The sequence below is a fragment of the Xenopus tropicalis genome, chromosome 1 (genome assembly GCF_000004195.4).
Source record: "Xenopus tropicalis strain Nigerian chromosome 1, UCB_Xtro_10.0, whole genome shotgun sequence".
NCBI lineage: Eukaryota > Metazoa > Chordata > Amphibia > Anura > Pipidae > Xenopus > Xenopus tropicalis.
In genome coordinates this window covers 153127142-153144181 of record NC_030677.2, presented here as the reverse complement: position 1 = coordinate 153144181, position 17040 = coordinate 153127142, and the positions used below count along the sequence as shown (strand labels likewise).

The 17040-nt window shown below is 39.2% G+C and overlaps 1 protein-coding gene across 5 annotated transcripts; it reads left to right on the top strand.

Moving 5' to 3' along the window:
* Positions 1-5161: 5161 nt before the first annotated feature.
* Positions 5162-16470, top strand: slc2a11 (solute carrier family 2 member 11). 5 transcript variants are annotated; one of them, XM_031892362.1, is made up of 12 exons: positions 5162-5562; positions 7125-7217; positions 7618-7778; positions 8625-8749; positions 8852-8981; positions 10762-10910; positions 12365-12552; positions 12686-12796; positions 13249-13350; positions 14920-14995; positions 15731-15858; positions 15957-16470. In XM_031892362.1, exons 1-12 carry the CDS (start codon positions 5542-5544, stop codon positions 16155-16157), a joined length of 1485 nt encoding a protein of 494 aa, XP_031748222.1. In that variant the 5' UTR covers positions 5162-5541; the 3' UTR covers positions 16158-16470. The 5 variants fall into 5 exon arrangements, with proteins under 5 accessions (XP_031748222.1, XP_004910639.2, XP_002931954.3 ...); XM_004910582.4 differs by lacking the exon at positions 5162-5562 and adding an exon at positions 5592-5757; XM_002931908.5 differs by lacking the exon at positions 5162-5562 and adding an exon at positions 5777-5987.
* The last annotated feature ends 570 nt before the right edge of the window (positions 16471-17040 follow it).

The window sequence follows — 17040 nt, the reverse complement described above, 5'->3', positions numbered from 1 at the left end:
TAAAGGTTGTATAGGGTAGATCTTTGCAGCTATATTGCTCAGGATAGGTGTATAATTGGGAGCTTCAGTGCAGCTTGTCTGCTCCAGGTCACAAAGTATGTTTAATTGGAGACGCCGCTCTTGACTCACCGCACATGACTGCCTTTATCTGTCCTATAAGCGACTTGCTGTCTCCCACTTGCCTCCGGTGCCATTGTCTATGTACTTCAACTCACATCCTAGCTCTGCCCCACCTTTCTTGTTTAATTTCATAAGAGCAATGGCATCCATCTTTGGTTGCACTGTTGAAATGAAATACCAGAGCATGGGGTTCCCCAAACACAAAGGAGGGTGTTTTCAACCATCCCCTGTTGGTCCCTATATAAATATTACTCTGAATACCAAGAATCTGTTGCCTATTTTCTGACATTTTGATGCTACTCTTTCCATCTTGTTCTTGACTATGAGGAGCAGTTTCTTGGTATAGCAGCCACTGAAATGAGGGCAGCATTGCATCTAACCATGTCTCTGTAAGGCATCTGCTGTTTCAATTACTTTTGAAAATGTGTCCGTCTTGTTTTTAACTGATCTGACATTCCACAGAGTTGCCTTGAAGTGGATTTTCTAAAGGGCAATTTGTTACTTTGGGAATAGGGCTCAGTCAGTTTTCTTTATACTCTTTTGCACTGGGTCACCCTATCCTTGTCTTTACCCTTCCAGTACTACCAGACTTCATCAAAATATATCTAAAATTGCACTTTCTTAAACTCCAAACTTCAGCCCCATGCTCTTTATGCTTAATACAGCACTTTTATTTATAGGGTTTACAGGGATTCTTTTGCAAATGTTTTTTTTTTCCATAACCCCCATACTCCTTCTGCATTATACAGTATTTATATATAGGGTTTACAGTGGGAGGTGGAAAAGAGGTCCGGTTTTTCTTTTAACGTCATAACAAAGGACAATGAACCGAGGATGGCCGAGAGCCAGGATATTCTATGTAGAAAAACATAAACAAGAAGAAGTGGCTTCCCTGTCCTGTAATTTTCAGTGACCTGACAGGGCCACTGTCTGGGACTGAGACAGTTTATGTTTACTGCAGGAGTGGAATAGATTTATGAGAATCACGAGAGATTCCATTATCCTGGGACCAACACAGCAGCTGTAATGTAACCATACATCCCTCCAAGAGATATTTTTATCCCTAATGATTATCCACCCACAGCCCGACCTAAGTTTACCCTTCCAATCAGTCAAGTCATCAACCACAATGAATGAGGAGCTAGTGCTTTAGGAGCTGTGTTTGGTGATTAACTTCAGGATCTGGGGGTCTTGTTCCCATCCTAACATATTTTCTGTGCTTAATTTAGAAAGTTTGTTTTTCTTTAGTCCCACAATGTGTGTATACACTAGAACGCTAAAGCTTTGGAACAAAGCATGATGAATTCTGGAACTAATTAAATGTAAAGAACACACAAAAACTGAATAAAGCTTTTGTCTTCAAAGAGCAGTTTGGGCACGTTTGGCTAATGTGAACACATGTAGTGGTATCTAAAATAAATTTCACCGCTATGTCTAAATTTCACCGTTTTTTTTTCTTAAACTACAGACATATGGTCAAATCATTTGCAGATAAAAAAATCTGCTGTACAGTTTATGCCATCTAGTGTTTAAAGTTTAACTTGCGCAAATATTAAGAGTACCAGTCAGCCCATAACCATTTGTCCTGTCAAATAAGCTCTCAAATGCTCCTCAAAGGAAAGTGTTTGTAAAAGCTAGTTTTAAAGTTGTGTCAATGGTAGGGTTGCTTTTTGTTAACGCAGTAAAATTAGGAGATGCATCAAATCCATAGTTTTGGATTTGGCTAACTACTATATTTCCCCCATAAAATGAAGGCATTTACTAGACGGAATCTGAACCCTGATGTGTATATGCATATTTAAGGGGAACAAAAAATGTTGCGTTTGGGAAGTGTTCAGTGCTTGAGAATCTCATCACTTGAACGGCCTGACCACATAGGATTCGTCTGAATACAAATCCTACTAAAAGTGCTAGGTTTCAGCCAAATTCCAAACCATAAATCACATCCTAGATTTGATATTCCTGTTTTCCCCGTTTTTAACCTGTTCAATCATTAGTTACTAGATTCACTGACACTGATGACCTAACAATTACCCCATCACAAATTACTGTAGAAACTTTCTGAACAATTATTTACATTGATTATATTGATCCTTAAAATAATGCCATTTGCATCAGCAAAAGTGCAGAACACATACTGTATCCTTGATATATATGATCAAAGAATTTTCTTAATAACAAGAATGCTGAAAGAAAATGCAGTGTCATATTGGGTACCTCTGCACTGTGACAGTCATTTCATAACTGGCACCTGCCAAGTCTGGACTGGTGGAACCCATACTGTACAGCCTTTCATGGGGGTGGTTCTGACCTTCTGTTTTCTCACCAGACTACAGTAGGCAAAGTATGCAGGAAACAGTTGACATGGCTGAATGAGTGTAAATGAACCCTTCTAAATTAAGTTTTATGTATGTATTAATTCCCACCTTCAAGTAGGTATTATTTTCCCTTTTGTGAATCTGTTGGCTTTACCATTATTTTCTTATTTTTTAAGCTATTATGGTACTGGCCTACCCTTGTGGCTTTTTCCTGGTGTGGTGTAACAAATGTTCCTGAATTCTAGCATAACTGTATAAATAGGCACAAGCGAGTCTTTAGATACAAAATGTATGGGTAAAGGTAAACTGTATTTTGATAAAGGTAAACAATGCATATTTATAAATAGGCCATAAATCACATTTTTCCCACACTTGATAGCACAGAAGGAGCTGGGGCAGTCATTGTAGTAATTTTATTACCTCACGTTGGCCTAGTAATAGTGGTTCAAAAGTGTTTACTCTCCTTTATTCTCCAAATAATATGAAAAAAATGCTCCATTTCTGCTGTAATTAAGTTTTTGTTTTTAAAAAAAAACACAAACCCATTTTTTTTGTCTCATGGTTAATATAAGTGTATAAAATAGTTTATTATCTACCTTTGACACTGTGAACCCTAAGGATAATTTAATTTAAAAAACATCATAAACCTCTTTGAGTCACTCAACAAGATGAGCCACCTTTAGGCCAATGCCACATGGGGGGGATTCTCGGCCTATAAATAAATGCAGGCTGAGAATCCACCCCTACACACATAGAATCTTAGGGGCATATTTATTATAGTGTGTAAGCCAACATCACCAGTGATGTTTCCCAAAGCAACGAATCAGATCTTTGCTTTTGTTTTCTAATTTGTAGGTGACCGTTCAAATTTAATTATTGATTGGTTGTTATGGTCAACATCACCAGTGATGTTGGCTTACACACTATAATAAATATGCCCCTTCTTTTTGTGCCTTCACCTGGAGCCACTGCAGAATTAGGCTCAAAACTGCTTGCATATGCAGTTTCACGCCAAATGTAGATTTTTTTAAGCATGTGAAGGGTCGTCAGCCTGCAATAAATGGAATCTGCCCCATGTGGCAAGGGCCTTAGAGTTCTGTAAAAATGTTATCCCCTGATTTTGGGATAAAATTAAACATTAATTTCAGTAGGAACCCATTCTTCAGTACACAGCTGTTAAAAGTATTTGCAAATGTTTGTTTTATTAAAATCACTTTTATCCTTCCGGATGTGTTGCAATAACACAAATGTAAGCTTGCTTGGGACTTTGGACAGCTGTAAATACTCTTGTATAAACTGGACAAAACCTGCTATGTACTTGTATATGATCATTTTTAAGCATCTATTATTAAAGAGACAGTATGCTACTATAAACACCTTTGTTCAATATGGCCATAATAAATAGGACTTGTTTTAAAAAATCTATTCTGCCTATTTTAATTTAAATAATCCATATTTTCTCTATTTATACTATAAAGCAGTAAAGCTAATGTCACCCAATGCATATTCTGAGTGGGAAAAGCTGTAGATCATGTGTGTTATAACAGGCATTAAGTATCTGTCACTGTGCACATGGGGGGGCTTTATGTCCTAAATCCAACCCTGTTCTTGCCATGACAGGCAGATCTTATTCATTCCTGTTGCTTTACACATGGGAAAAGGCCATTTTCTGCAGTCTGGTTTTAACAGAGCCAGAGTTCTGTATAAACAAACCTCTCCATTCCCTCTGCTGCAGTTTGTGTCTGGCTTTCAGGTAATGAGAAGCTCATCATGCAGAGGGCTTATCTTATTAAAAAGGCTTTAGTTTTACTCTTTGCCCTGTTTGGTACAAGAAATTACAAAAATCTCTTGATATATCTTAATTAAAATAGATGCAAAGTATATTGTGAACAAGCCCTATTCATGTTAATAGCAAACAGGACTGTTTTAATAAATGTGCATTTGTCCAGGGCCCAGCAGGTCAAGGGGCCCACAATCAAACTTTACATCTGGTATAATGTTTAACGCATCAATGGCCAAGCTCTCATTTTCATCAACTGGAAAAAGCTGTTTTCTAATAGAAGACTGGTATATTCAGAGGAGACTTTTTTTTTCCTTGCAGTGTCCCCATTATGTCATTAAGGTTGGTCCAAGATGGTGCATGTTGCTCAGTTTTATTTCAATAAATACAATTTTTTTGTTGCCTGCCTTGTTATGTTGAAGTGCACCTGCTTAATGGTAGTTCTCTCACACCTTTATTGAGCTTTGGGTGCCCACTGGTACCTTAAAGTTGCCCTGCTAGTTAAGTTACCACGTTTTTGGGAAAACACCAGCATTCCTATATTTTTTTCCTTCCCTATTAAAGGAGAAGGAAAGGCTAATAAAGAGTTAATCTCAAGCTGCAGGCATACTTTCAGTTCTCTCAATAGTGCCCTTAAGTCTCCCCATATTTTTACCATTCAGAAGATCAGAAGCCTCATAAAGAAAAAACGCTGAGCCGTGTAAAGAAAGTTCCCATAATGCCTCCTACACCAAGAGCAAGACCCCTGTACATGCTCAGTTTGTAAGACTATGGGGAAGCTTCCTGCTGATTGGCTCAGATCACACATTCCTATGGGGGGGGGGGGAGCAGGAGAGAGAGGAGCTGTGTGTCTCTGACACAGGAAAACAAAGACAATAAATACTGTTTCTTTTGACAGAGGACTGAGTGCAGCGTTTCTGTGAGTGCTTATGGCTGTATTTACATAGACCTTTCTGATAAAGCTTACTTAGTTCTTACCTTTCTTTCTCCTTTAACTGGGTTTACACATGATTTTCACCAGCCAGGCCAGTAAGTTACGGATCATGATGTGGCAACCCTACCTGCTAGCAAACCTGCCACTTATATCAAGGGAATTTCTTGTTAGTTTGCCACATAGACCTATTGCTGCTTTAATAAACTGTATGACGCAATTTAGTGGTACATCCAAAGTGTTAACAGGAGCATGCTTCCAAGTGCAGTCCGACGTCTTATAATGGCTAACTAAAGAAATGTTTCTGCAAGTACAAAGTTTATAACCCACCAGTTTAACTCCAAGGTAACACAACAGGATCAAAAGATACGTTTCTGCTTGCAGAGGGGAGAATGAGCCAGGCGCAGAGTATGGTAAGTATATATATTATTTGTATTTCTGTGGCTCACAGCAAGGACAGTAGTTAGGCTGCAGGCAGCACGGCCGGTGTGTGCCAGTACCCTGGGCTCCCTATCCCTCCCCCCGCTCTTCTTGCTCTGCTTACTATGGATGAACATGGCAGAGAGGGAGAGCTCGGCAATGCACAAAACGCGGGCTGTCGGGGTCAGGTAAGTGCGCTGTGAGAGCGCCTGTATTCTGCGTATGATAGCCTACTATAACAGTCTGTAAGCGTCCCTGGGTGACCTGTTATTTATAACCATTAAAAAAAAGAGGAGGTCCGCTTGATGGTTATGTGGGAGGAACCCTGAGTCACAGGCGCACTGTACGTTTGTGTCAGTCCTGTGGTAACGGGCTGCAGCTGTGCCTCTTGTAATCCGTAGCATAAAATGTACCGACAGTAAGTTACCTGACCTGGCTTTTTGGTTCTACTGCTAAAAGGGTTACATTATACCGAGGCGTTCCGACTCAGCTGCCAGAGCATTTATTTCAATGCACCCAAACAGATCCCGCATATTTATACATATCCTTAGAATGAAAGCATAGGTCTCAATAATTTCATGTCTCTTTACCTAAATGTAATCATTTTACTGTGGTTGTTTGACCTTAGATTGTAAGTTCCTCTAAAGGGGCAGACTGATGTAAATGACACATAATCTATATATAGCTCTGTGGAATGTTATGGCACTATATATATATAACAACATGTTCCCATAGTAGGCAGATATGATGGGACAGCAACTGGTTGTGTGTGCATTGACTGCAGAAGTTTTACCTGTAAAGACTGGCTATCATATACCTAATATGACCAAACACTAAGGCTGGAGGGAAACAAGCAGCTTTTTAGGGAGATTTTCAACACCTCAAGGTCATGATTAATCCTTCAGTAACAGTGCCCCAACCAAACAAACCTTGTTACTCTGTAGGAATGTCCTTGCAATATCTGATGGAAGTTTACTGGAATTGGTCAGCAATGTTTGCCTGGATTCATTTAAAATATTTTAGATAATTATATAACTGCTAAGGCTCAGTACATAAACGTTTTTAGGACTATAGTTTTGTTGACATTGCACGTAATCACCACCCAGCACAGGTGACAAAATTACCATCTTACCATCCGATTACTTCTTACTTTCATTAATGTAAATTGGTGGGAAAACATTTACATTATGTAGTAGCCTGAAGTTGCCTTGTGATGCAACTTTGCGCTACTATGGGCAATGTTTTTGCACTTGTGATTTACATTAATGCCAGCGGGAATGGTAAGTTAGGATTCAATTACAAATAACTGAGAGGGAGGGTGAGGGACCTGTTACTCGGGGTAACCAGGTAAGGGGTGGGAAATTCTTGGTGACAACTGAAAAATAAGGAGTTGACTTGTCTGAGAACTTCACACCTTATATGTTTTGCTTTATCTCTTAAACTCCATTTAATTGAAATGTAAAGAAAAGGAAAGGAATTTAACAAATTTGAGGGTTTGTTGTGTTTGTTTTTTTCTTTTAAATATATTTTACTACCTTTTGTGTTCCTGGTGTAGGGTCGGGTACTGCTCCTCACAATGTGTGCAGCAGGGATAGGGGGCACCTTCCAGTATGGATACAATCTAACAATAATCAATGCACCCACCATGGTAAGTACTGAACAGATCATAGAGCAAATATTGCTGTGCTGCATCTCTGCTCAACTGTACCATAGGCCTTCCTTTAATAGAGGTGGGGCCTCTTTATATCTATAAATTGACATATACAAGAAGTTGCCTTCCACTGCCAGTGTTTGTGCTGGGAGTTTTAATTCAATACCAGCTGCAGACCCAAAGGAAGGTTAGACAACACAGTTAAAAGGGCTTTATGGGTAGTATGTGGCCTTTTACTGTGAGTGGCCCAATGCAATTAGCCCAAATTGCATTTTGCCCCAACTTATGCTGACTTTGCTGTGAGCTGTGACAAACTCATAGCTATTTCCTCCTTTGGTGTTATTCTGGAGGTAGTTAAATTCTCCTCTAAATTCTAACCACTCCATTTCTCTCCCAGCACATCCAGAAATTTGTGAACGAGACGTGGCTGGAGCGCAATGGCCAGCAGCTGGACAGCCAGGTCATCACTCTCATATGGTCCATCATAGTCTCTGTGTACCCTCTGGGAGGGTTTCTTGGAGCACTGCTGGCAGGCCCAATGGCAATTAGACTGGGACGGTAATATGAATGTGTGACCCCCTAGGACTTGCATAAGCAGATTATTCCAGCATTGAGCTCCAGATTTTATTTAGCTGCTAAATTTAACCAGTTGTGATCAATACCCTTTATTATATTTTATTTTATTCATTTACTGTAAGCTCCCTTGCAATACATAACTGTAAAGAGATACATAATATGCAGGTGCTATAAAAAAAGAAAATCAAAGAATGCACAACCCTTTTTTATGTGAAACCACACCGGAAAGAAACCCAAAAATAAGATTCTTTATAATGAAAGAAAATACAATTCTAAGCAACGTTGCACTTGTAATACAATCATTAAAATATTCACTGGTTTGTGTAACTCTAGCTGTAACTGCTGTTAAAAGCAGTATCTCTGTTTCCCTTGCAATTCTTTGCACTGCTGTTTATTACTGAGTAAACAATGTTGGGGAATATATCTGATTAACAGATCTGTGAAGAAGCATGTATGGCGTTGTGTTAAGTTTATCCTTTGCTGGTGATAAAGTGATAAAAGCTACATTGTTTCAGAAGTCAGAACCAGGAGTGCAGAAAGGGACAGACAGATAATGCTTTTCACCACAGTTAATATTTAAAAATAACTTTAACACTTTAAATAACTTTATTTATTAAACGTATGTTGGAAAATTGATTAGAATTCTTTTAATTTGGTAAACTATTTTTTTTTTTTATATCTCCTTTAAAGACAGAATTTACATAATGCTTCTCTAAATTCTAAAGTTGTTGCTGAATCTTACCCTTCCTATACAAGCCTCTATTATTTAGGTGAAGAATATTGTCCTTTCTTTATATGTTTGCTGACATACTCCATTTGTCTCTGAAGGAAGAAGTCTCTGCTGTTTAATAACCTATTCGTAATACTCTCTGCAATTCTGTGTGGACTCAGCCGCCCTGCAAAATCCTTTGAGATGATTGTTCTGGGCAGAATTTTAGCTGGGCTGAATTCAGGTTTGTATGGGCAAGGGACTCAGTTCAGTACATAAGTGAAAAGCATAGACAGCATGTGAGCTTTTATCATGAACTTGTCTAATGCAACTGTCTCTCTCACAGGAGTCAGTATGAACGTCCAGCCAATGTACCTGAGTGAAAGTGCCCCTATGAAACTTCGTGGCACGGTGGCTATGTCCTCTGCCGCCTTCACTGCCCTGGGTCTAGTACTGGGACAAGTTATAGGACTAAGGTGATGCAAGTGTGATGGAAAGTGTTTATAATTATACTTTTTAGAAAGAAACTGCATAGATAAAATCTAAGAAAAGATATGCACATAAATTATGTAAATATTAAAATGCAAAATGAAATTATATTACTACAATGTGATCTATAAAAACTGGAAATAACCGTTATAAACTGCAAAAGAAAACCTTATATAATCTTGTTTCAGGGCTTTAAAAGAAGAGATTAGCGCCTCTGTTAAAATGGTGCAGTAGTTAAAGTCTTTGGTTAAAGGAACAGTAACACCAAAAAATGAAAGTGTTTTAAAGTAATTAAAATATAATGTACAGTTGCCCTGCACTGGTAAAACTGGTAAGTTTGCAACAGAAACGCTACTATAGTTTATATAAATGAGCTGCTATGTCAACACAGGGGCAGCCATTGAAGCTGGGAAAAAGGAGAAAAGGCACATAGCAGATAACAGATAAGCTTTGTAGAATATAATGGGGTTTTATCTGTTATCTGCTAAGTAACCTGTGCCTTTTCTCCTGTAAATGGCTGCCCCCATGGCTACACAGAAGCTTTATTACATAAACTATAGTAGTCTTTCTAAGGAAAACACACCAGTTGTACCAGTACAGGGCAGCATTACATTATATAGTAATTACTTTTATACACTTTCATTGTTTGGTGTTACTGTCCCTTTAAGTAAAAGGCAGTCACTAAGGCCTCACAAGATTAGCAAACAAGTCTCAATAGAGAGCTTGGTCAGAGTTTAAGGGCTCTGGTACACGGGGAGATTAGTCGCCCGCGGCAAAACTCCCTGCTCGCGGGCGACTAATCTCCCCGAGTTGCCTTCCCTCTGCCATCCCACCGGCGAACATGTAAGTCGCCGGCGGGATGGCAGACGCGGCGGCGCGATTTCGCGCAAATCGCCGAAAAAGACTCACGAGGCTTTTTCGGCGATTTCCCGAAATCTCCCCGCCGCGTCTGCCATCCCACCGGCGACTTACATGTTCGCCGGTGGGATGGCAGAGGGAAGGCAACTCGGGGAGATTAGTCGCCCGCGAGCAGGGAGTTTTGCCGCGGGCGACTAATCTCCCCGTGTACCAGAGCCCTAAAAAACAGTCCTCAACGCAGTGCTGTTTTGTGGAATTATTGCAAGTGGGAAGATGAGGTGATGCAGTATCTTTAATCCTTGGCAGACATAGCTGTTTCTGATACATGCTGCATATCATGTAGAAATACAATCCTACCTAATAATCATAAGACTCTGTGAAAATTGTTTTATTTAATTCTAATAGGCAATGTTTCCTCTAATTTTTTCTTGGCTAATCCTGAATGCAGTTTTTATACAGAATAAGGCATTTTCCTAAATATGTTGTTTTATTTGTTTATTTATTTTTGCACCGTTTAATTGCTGCTTCCACTCCCCTCCTTCACTTTCCTACCTTGCTTCTGGCAGCTTTCCAAATTCCTTTTTTATTTGGTCCTTCATTGTTTTCAGACACCATAGCCCAGTGCCACAGGTCTATAGGTATTCGTTCCTCTTTATGCTGTGCAGAGCTGTGAACCTGGCTTGTCCTGCAATGAAATTCTTCCATGCTAAAGCACCGCTCGCACTCATGGTCATGGGCAGACGCTTTAGCACTGGTGGGGGTAGCAATTTTAGCTTGATATGTGCCATTTAAGGGCACTGTATCTCAAATCATATCTCATGTTCATTTGGTACATTTTTTAATTATATTAAATGTCATGGCTTATCATTTACCTATTTAGATTCTTATAACTTGTTCTTCCTGTACCAGGGAGATCCTTGGCAGCGAAGAATGCTGGCCTTTCCTCTTAGCCAGTAATGCCGTCCCAGCTATGCTGCAGCTTTTTGTTCTTCCATGGCTTCCTGAAAGCCCCCGTTACCTGTTGATTGACCTAAAAGACAAGGATTCCTGTATCTGTGGTGGGTTATGGTTTGTTTCACCAAAATACAGGTTGATGGCAGCTGAGATAATAATGTAACTGATACCTGATTAATCTTGAATTCCTTTTAATTATGCAAGACATGGTAAAAGTAGGGAAATGGACCAGGTTTGGCATATTAAATTTAGTAAGATGCATTATTATAAATCTTGGACACAGAAGAAGACTTTGGCTCCATGTTGAAAAAGTGTCATGATTGTGATACATTTTAACTAAATAACTAAAAAAAATAGCAATGCAAGCTTTTAGGATACAGTATGTTTATATAGACAGTGCCTTCCAAAAGTATTCAGACTATTGTCCAGTTTTCTCCTTGTACTAAGTAACAAATCCAACAAGAAAAAGAGAGATATTTTTACCTTTTTATATAAGTGGGAGGTCTTCTGGATTTTTTTATTTACAAACACATATTCCTTCCTAAATTTTAGTTTTGATGTGACTTGTTGTGTTTGAATTTATATGTGGCACTTGCTTTATATACTGATAGTTTACTTATTGCAGTGTTTTAAACAGTTGTATTCTATGTAATCCAATAATGTGGATGTTTTATATCATGACTTTGTTTCTAAATGCTAATAGAGTTTTACATGTGACCTGATAGTCATATGGTTAATGATGTGTCTTGTATTGAATGTTTTTAATTAAGGGTGGGAGGGGTTTGATCCCTAAATATACTCCTTGTATGTGTATTCTCCCCCTGGAGCCTATGATTAAGTGCTTGGTAAGCATGAAACGAGTTAGGCTAGATGCATGGCGTGGCTACTGTTTTTAATGGATTGAAATAAATTTATATATATTTTTTTTAACTAACACTAGTTAGTTTTAACTAACACTTAGTATTTTGTAGATTTATATAAACTGTGCCTCCTCCTTGTACCAAAAAACAAATCCAACAGTTAGCAAACTCAACAGTAAATTAATATAATGCTAGTTGCAGCATAAAGCTGGCCATACACGCACCGATAATATCGTACGAAACCTCGTTTCATACGATATTCGGTGCGTGTATGGCATGCCGGCGAGTCGACCGATATCGCAGAAAGCTGCTGAAATCGGTCGACTCGCCGATCGGACCGGTTAAAAGATTTTGATCGGGCGCCATAGAAGGCGCCTGACCAAAATCTGCCGTCAGGGCTGAATCGGCAGAAGGAGGTAGAAATCTTATTGTTTCTACCTCCTTATCGACCGATGGTCGCACGAAAGATCGTCAGATCGCCACGTGTGTGGCCACCTTAAGAGACCTTCATCAGTGATGACCATACAGCTCTTAGTGGCAGATGTTTTCCTACTCAGCCTCTATAACTACAACCTTTATTATACTTGTATGCTGTATTCAGCTTGAGGGCAGGCTGGTGAAATGTTAAAATGTGCACTAAATATTGGGCTTTAATATATAGTAGATTCTTTATAACGAGCAGTTTGCATCTTTTGCAGCATTGCAGCGTCTACGTGGTCACAGTGACCTCAGTCTTGAAATGGAGCAGATGCTGGCAGAGCAAGCGGCTATCAAAGGTCAGAGGCCAAAGAGCTTGTGTGAGTTGATCCGAGAACCAACACTAAGGAGGCAGATACTCACTATTGTAGTTCTTAGCAGTGCCATGCAGCTGTGTGGTAATGACTCGGTGAGAGCACCTATACTTCCTAAACTACTAAAGAGATGTTTCTCTTTTACATTCTTCCACCTTGTCCATAGTCTTGTAGTTTTTCACAATCAGCACTACCATCACTACCTTTTCTTTCTGTTTATTTTTCTAGATGTATTTCTATGCATCATCCATATTCCAGGAGGCTGGAATACCACTGGAGAAGATTCAGTATGTTGTAATAGGCACTGGAAGCTGTGAGCTTGTCACTTCAATCACCTGTGTAAGCATTAATACAAAGATATGTCTCTGCCCATAGCATTATATTAATATTGTCTACAGCAGAACCAGTACCTGATGTTCTGTAATTGATGCATTTACAGAGTTACAGCACAGGATGTCACTTAGAAGCCTTAGATTAGTATTGCCTGAGTGAAGTGGATACTGTCACCTATTAGTAAATTCTTAAATCCTATTGGAAAAAGGTTTTATATATTAAAATCAATATTTTTTTAGTAGGAATTATAATTACTTTTCTTAAATGATTTTACAATGTATATGAATAATGAGTTATTGATCTGTGGGTGTATCCTATTAATTAGGAAACCTTAAAAGACAACTGATATATTTAGGTTGCATTTTTTTAAAATAAAAGCTTTAACTAATTACTCTGGTATTCCCTTTCCCTGTTAGAGTAGTCTATAGTGCCTTAGGCTTTGGTTGCTTCCCTTTCAGACTGTATTCATTGACCGGGTCGGACGCCGAGCCCTGGTGATGGGAGGATACAGCCTAATGTCTGTTTGGGCTGTGGTTTTCATGGTGGCCTTATCACAACAGGTATCACTTTCATTTCCACATCCATTATTATGGTGGGCACTAAGCCTCAGTTCTGTTTGGCTGCTTGCTAAATGGTCAAGTTTTATATATAGTATATTAAGCACTAATGAGCATCAGCTATACAGGCACACTTTTCAGCCAGTAGTTAGTGCATTTCCTCAGTTTGGCATGTATAATCGAATCTATTTATTCATCTGAGTGCTGTCCAACTGGTGGCACACGACCCCCCTATGTGGCCCCCCACCAGTCTGGCTGCTGTGACTGCTTACCTTTGTTTAAGATTTAAATATTATCAGTACTGATATTAACTGGCCCCTATCATTGTTCACACCTCAGATTCTGGCTTTAAACCCCTGTATTGTTTACACCTGTAATCCCCTGTATTGTTCACACCTTACTCTGCCTGCCCTATGTTGTCTGTGTGTGCCATACTCTGCCTGCCCTATGTTGCCTGTGTGTGCCATACTCTGCGTGCCCTATGCTGCCTGTGTGTGCCATACTCTGCTTGCCCTATGCTGCCTGTGTGTGCCATACTCTGCATGCCCTATGCTGCCTATGTGTGCCATACTCTGCCTGTCCTATGCTGCCTGTGTGTGCCATACTCTGCGTGCCCTATTCTGCCTGTGTGTGCCATACTCTGCGTGCCCTATGCTGCCTATGTGTGCCGTACTCTGCCTGCCCTATGCTGCCTGTGTGTACCATACTCTGCCTGCCCTATGCTGCCTGTGTGTGCCATTGGGTTTTTGCTGCGTTACCACCATTAAGGGGCAGGTATGGTTTTAAAAGCTCTTGTGATAACATGGGTGTGGTTTGAAGTGGGTGAATGTAGGCCAGAAAGATTCTAGGCCTCTGTACCACAGAAGTTGGACAGCACTGATCTAGCTAATCATCTATTGTTATCTATCACAATATTATATAGCAGAATTGAATAATTGGAGGACAGCATCCCTACTCCATACAAACAATATTGGTTGTATATCAAGATTAAAAGGACAGAATACTGTACACTTATGTTTAACATGAGCCCAGTAAATATAACGTGTATTGAAAATCTGTGCTATATGTCTATTATTTTCATTTACAACTATGGTTGTATTATTTCTTATTAAACAGTACAAGTGGTTTATTATAATGTCTTAATTATTTTCATACATTTGTGCAAATGGCTTGTGAATTCTTTTTACAGTAACTCCTTTGTCTTGTGATCTGCAAAGTAACTGGCTGCAGAGCCAACTGCTGTTCTTGTACAGTAGGATTAGCAGCTGTTGAGCAATTTAAAAAATGTGGCATTGAAATTTTAAAATCAGCTTTAACTGTTTCAAAATTGTTTAATACAATAAATAATTCTCACTTTTAAACAATAGGCAGAACAAGGCATATTTCTGGCCAGTAAATTTGTTACCACAAGTCTTTATACCTGCTTCTTGTCATTTTTGACCAAAAGCCAATTTTTATACACATCTAGAAATAGCTGTCAAATTACTGTTGGGCCCTGACATTGTTGTGTTACTTTCTTTTGTACAAATATTTTGAAGTGTTTCTATTTGTATCATAAATGTGTTTTTGCAGGGTCATGTCAGCTGGATGCCATACCTCAGTATGGTTTGTATTTTTGCCTACATCCTGAGCTTCGGCATTGGCCCAGGTTCGTATGAGCTTAGTTGGAAGATCAGATACTAACAAAGCAGCCAAGCATGTATCTTATCCTTTTGGCTTCAGCTTTCACAATGTTCATTCTCTATGCCTAGAGTAAGCTAGCCATTGGTAACTGTATTTAAACATCTAGATGTACACGCTAGTTAGCCAAGCAAAGACACAAAGCAGCAGAGATTCAAACTGGTAAAACAAGAATAGGTTTTGGAACAGATCTTATACAGTGCTCTTTGGAGACTTCAGCAGCCTGTTCTCACATAATGTTTTCTGCAGCACACATACATTTATAGCAGTACAGCACTAGACCTGCAGATCTTGTACTTCCATCACTTTCTTATTAGTCATGCAGCTCTCCTACATCGAGCACATTCATACTAGTCCTACAGGTCTCTTACATCCAGCACCTTGTCCTATGTCCTGCAGCTCTCCCACATCCAATCCTACTATGAGAATGATACTCTCTCACTAGCACTGCAACTCTTATCCAGTGGTTTCTTATTAGTTCCACAGCTGCTTTAGTTAGTTAGTTGGCACTATGCAGAGCTGCCATCAGTAATCATATTGCACCATACTTAGCAGAGTTCCAGTTATTAGCCTACTGGATAGTTGTTCATATGTCCTACTTATCTTTTTTTATCAGTTTTGACTTCTTTTGCTTTATAAAATACCCTTTTCCCTAATACAAAGCGTTTTAGTTGCTTTCTGTCCTCTCTTTTCATCCCAATAGCTGGTGTCACTGGAATAATGCCTGGAGAGATATTTGACCAAATGGCTCGGCCAGCTGCATACATGATATGTGGTTCTCTAATCTGGATTATGCTGTTTGTGATTGGCCTGGCTTTCCCTTTTATTTTGGTAAGTGAATTTAGCATTTTAGCCACATTTATCTTCTACACATACACATTTTTTGCTGTTTTACTCTTAGCTGTTTAATCCTTACCTTTGTTTTCCAGCAAGGCCTTGGGCACTTCTGTTTTATACCTTTTCTTGTGGTTTGCGTCAGCACTGCTTTGTATGTTGGAATCTTCCTCCCAGAGACCAAAGGGAAAAGCCTGCTTGAAATAACAGAGGATTTCACCAAGCACAGTGTCAAGCGAAAAAATGTGGCAAATGGCTGGAGTGGACCCCAAGAGATAAAATCTACCATGTTGTGAGAGCCTTTTAACTTAAATCTGGCATATCCATGTTGCCTGAGTTTAGCACTGAGTCACTGCAGGACTGGATCCACATGTTGACTCATTGATGCAGAGAGTAAATTATTTCAAACAGAACCTTTTAAATTGTAATATAAACCAACACCTTCTGGCTAATCTGATGTCTGGTTTAACCATACTCCCAATATCTTGAAAATGGAAAGAGGGACAAGAAGAAATGCCATGCACAGCATGGTGACATTTTTGACCATGCCCATTTTTGCAACCACACCCCCTAAATACCACTCCCATTTTACTAAATTTGGCAGGTTATTTAAAGTTTGAACACATTTCTGGGGGGGTTAGGGTCTTGTTTTTACGTGTTATTACAGTTTTTTTAAAAAAGCTGAAATTGCCCTTTAAGCTGCAAGTCTCAGTTTCCCCAAGAGACCTGTTTAGCTTATTAGTTACAATCTCAGTGCAGGTGGGGCTTGTTACGTTTTTGGGCTCTCTGCCAAAAGCCTACTTATTTAATTAAATGTTAGAAACAATGTTTCTAAGTGCAGGTGATGCTTTGTTAAAGGAACAGTAACACCAAAAAATGAAAGTGTTTTAAAGTAATTAAAATGTAATGTACAGTTGCCCTGCGCTGGTAAAACTGGTAAGTTTGCAACAGAAACGCTACTATAGTTTATATAAATAAGCTGCTGTGTCAACACGGGGGCAGCCACTGAAGCTGGGAAAAAGGAGAAAAGGCACAGGCACATAGCAGATAACAGATAAGCTTTGTAGAATATAATGGGGTTTTATCTGTTATCTGCTAAGTAACCTGTGCCTTTTCTCCTGTAAATGGCTGCACAGAAGCTTTATTATATAAACTATAGTAGTCTTTCTAAGGAAAACA

What these genes read in the sequence shown, in the direction of transcription:
- slc2a11 (XM_004910582.4), top strand. Translation starts at nt 5,695, where the DNA reads ATGGATGAACATGGCAGAGAGGGAGAGCTCGGCAATGCACAAAACGCG. An exon ending in TTTAGCTGGGCTGAATTCAG is followed by an intron (nt 8,750 to 8,851) that starts GTTTGTATGGGC and finishes TCTCTCTCACAG; the next exon opens with GAGTCAGTATGAACGTCCAG. An exon ending in TGGTGGCCTTATCACAACAG is followed by an intron (nt 13,351 to 14,919) that starts GTATCACTTTCA and finishes GTGTTTTTGCAG; the next exon opens with GGTCATGTCAGCTGGATGCC.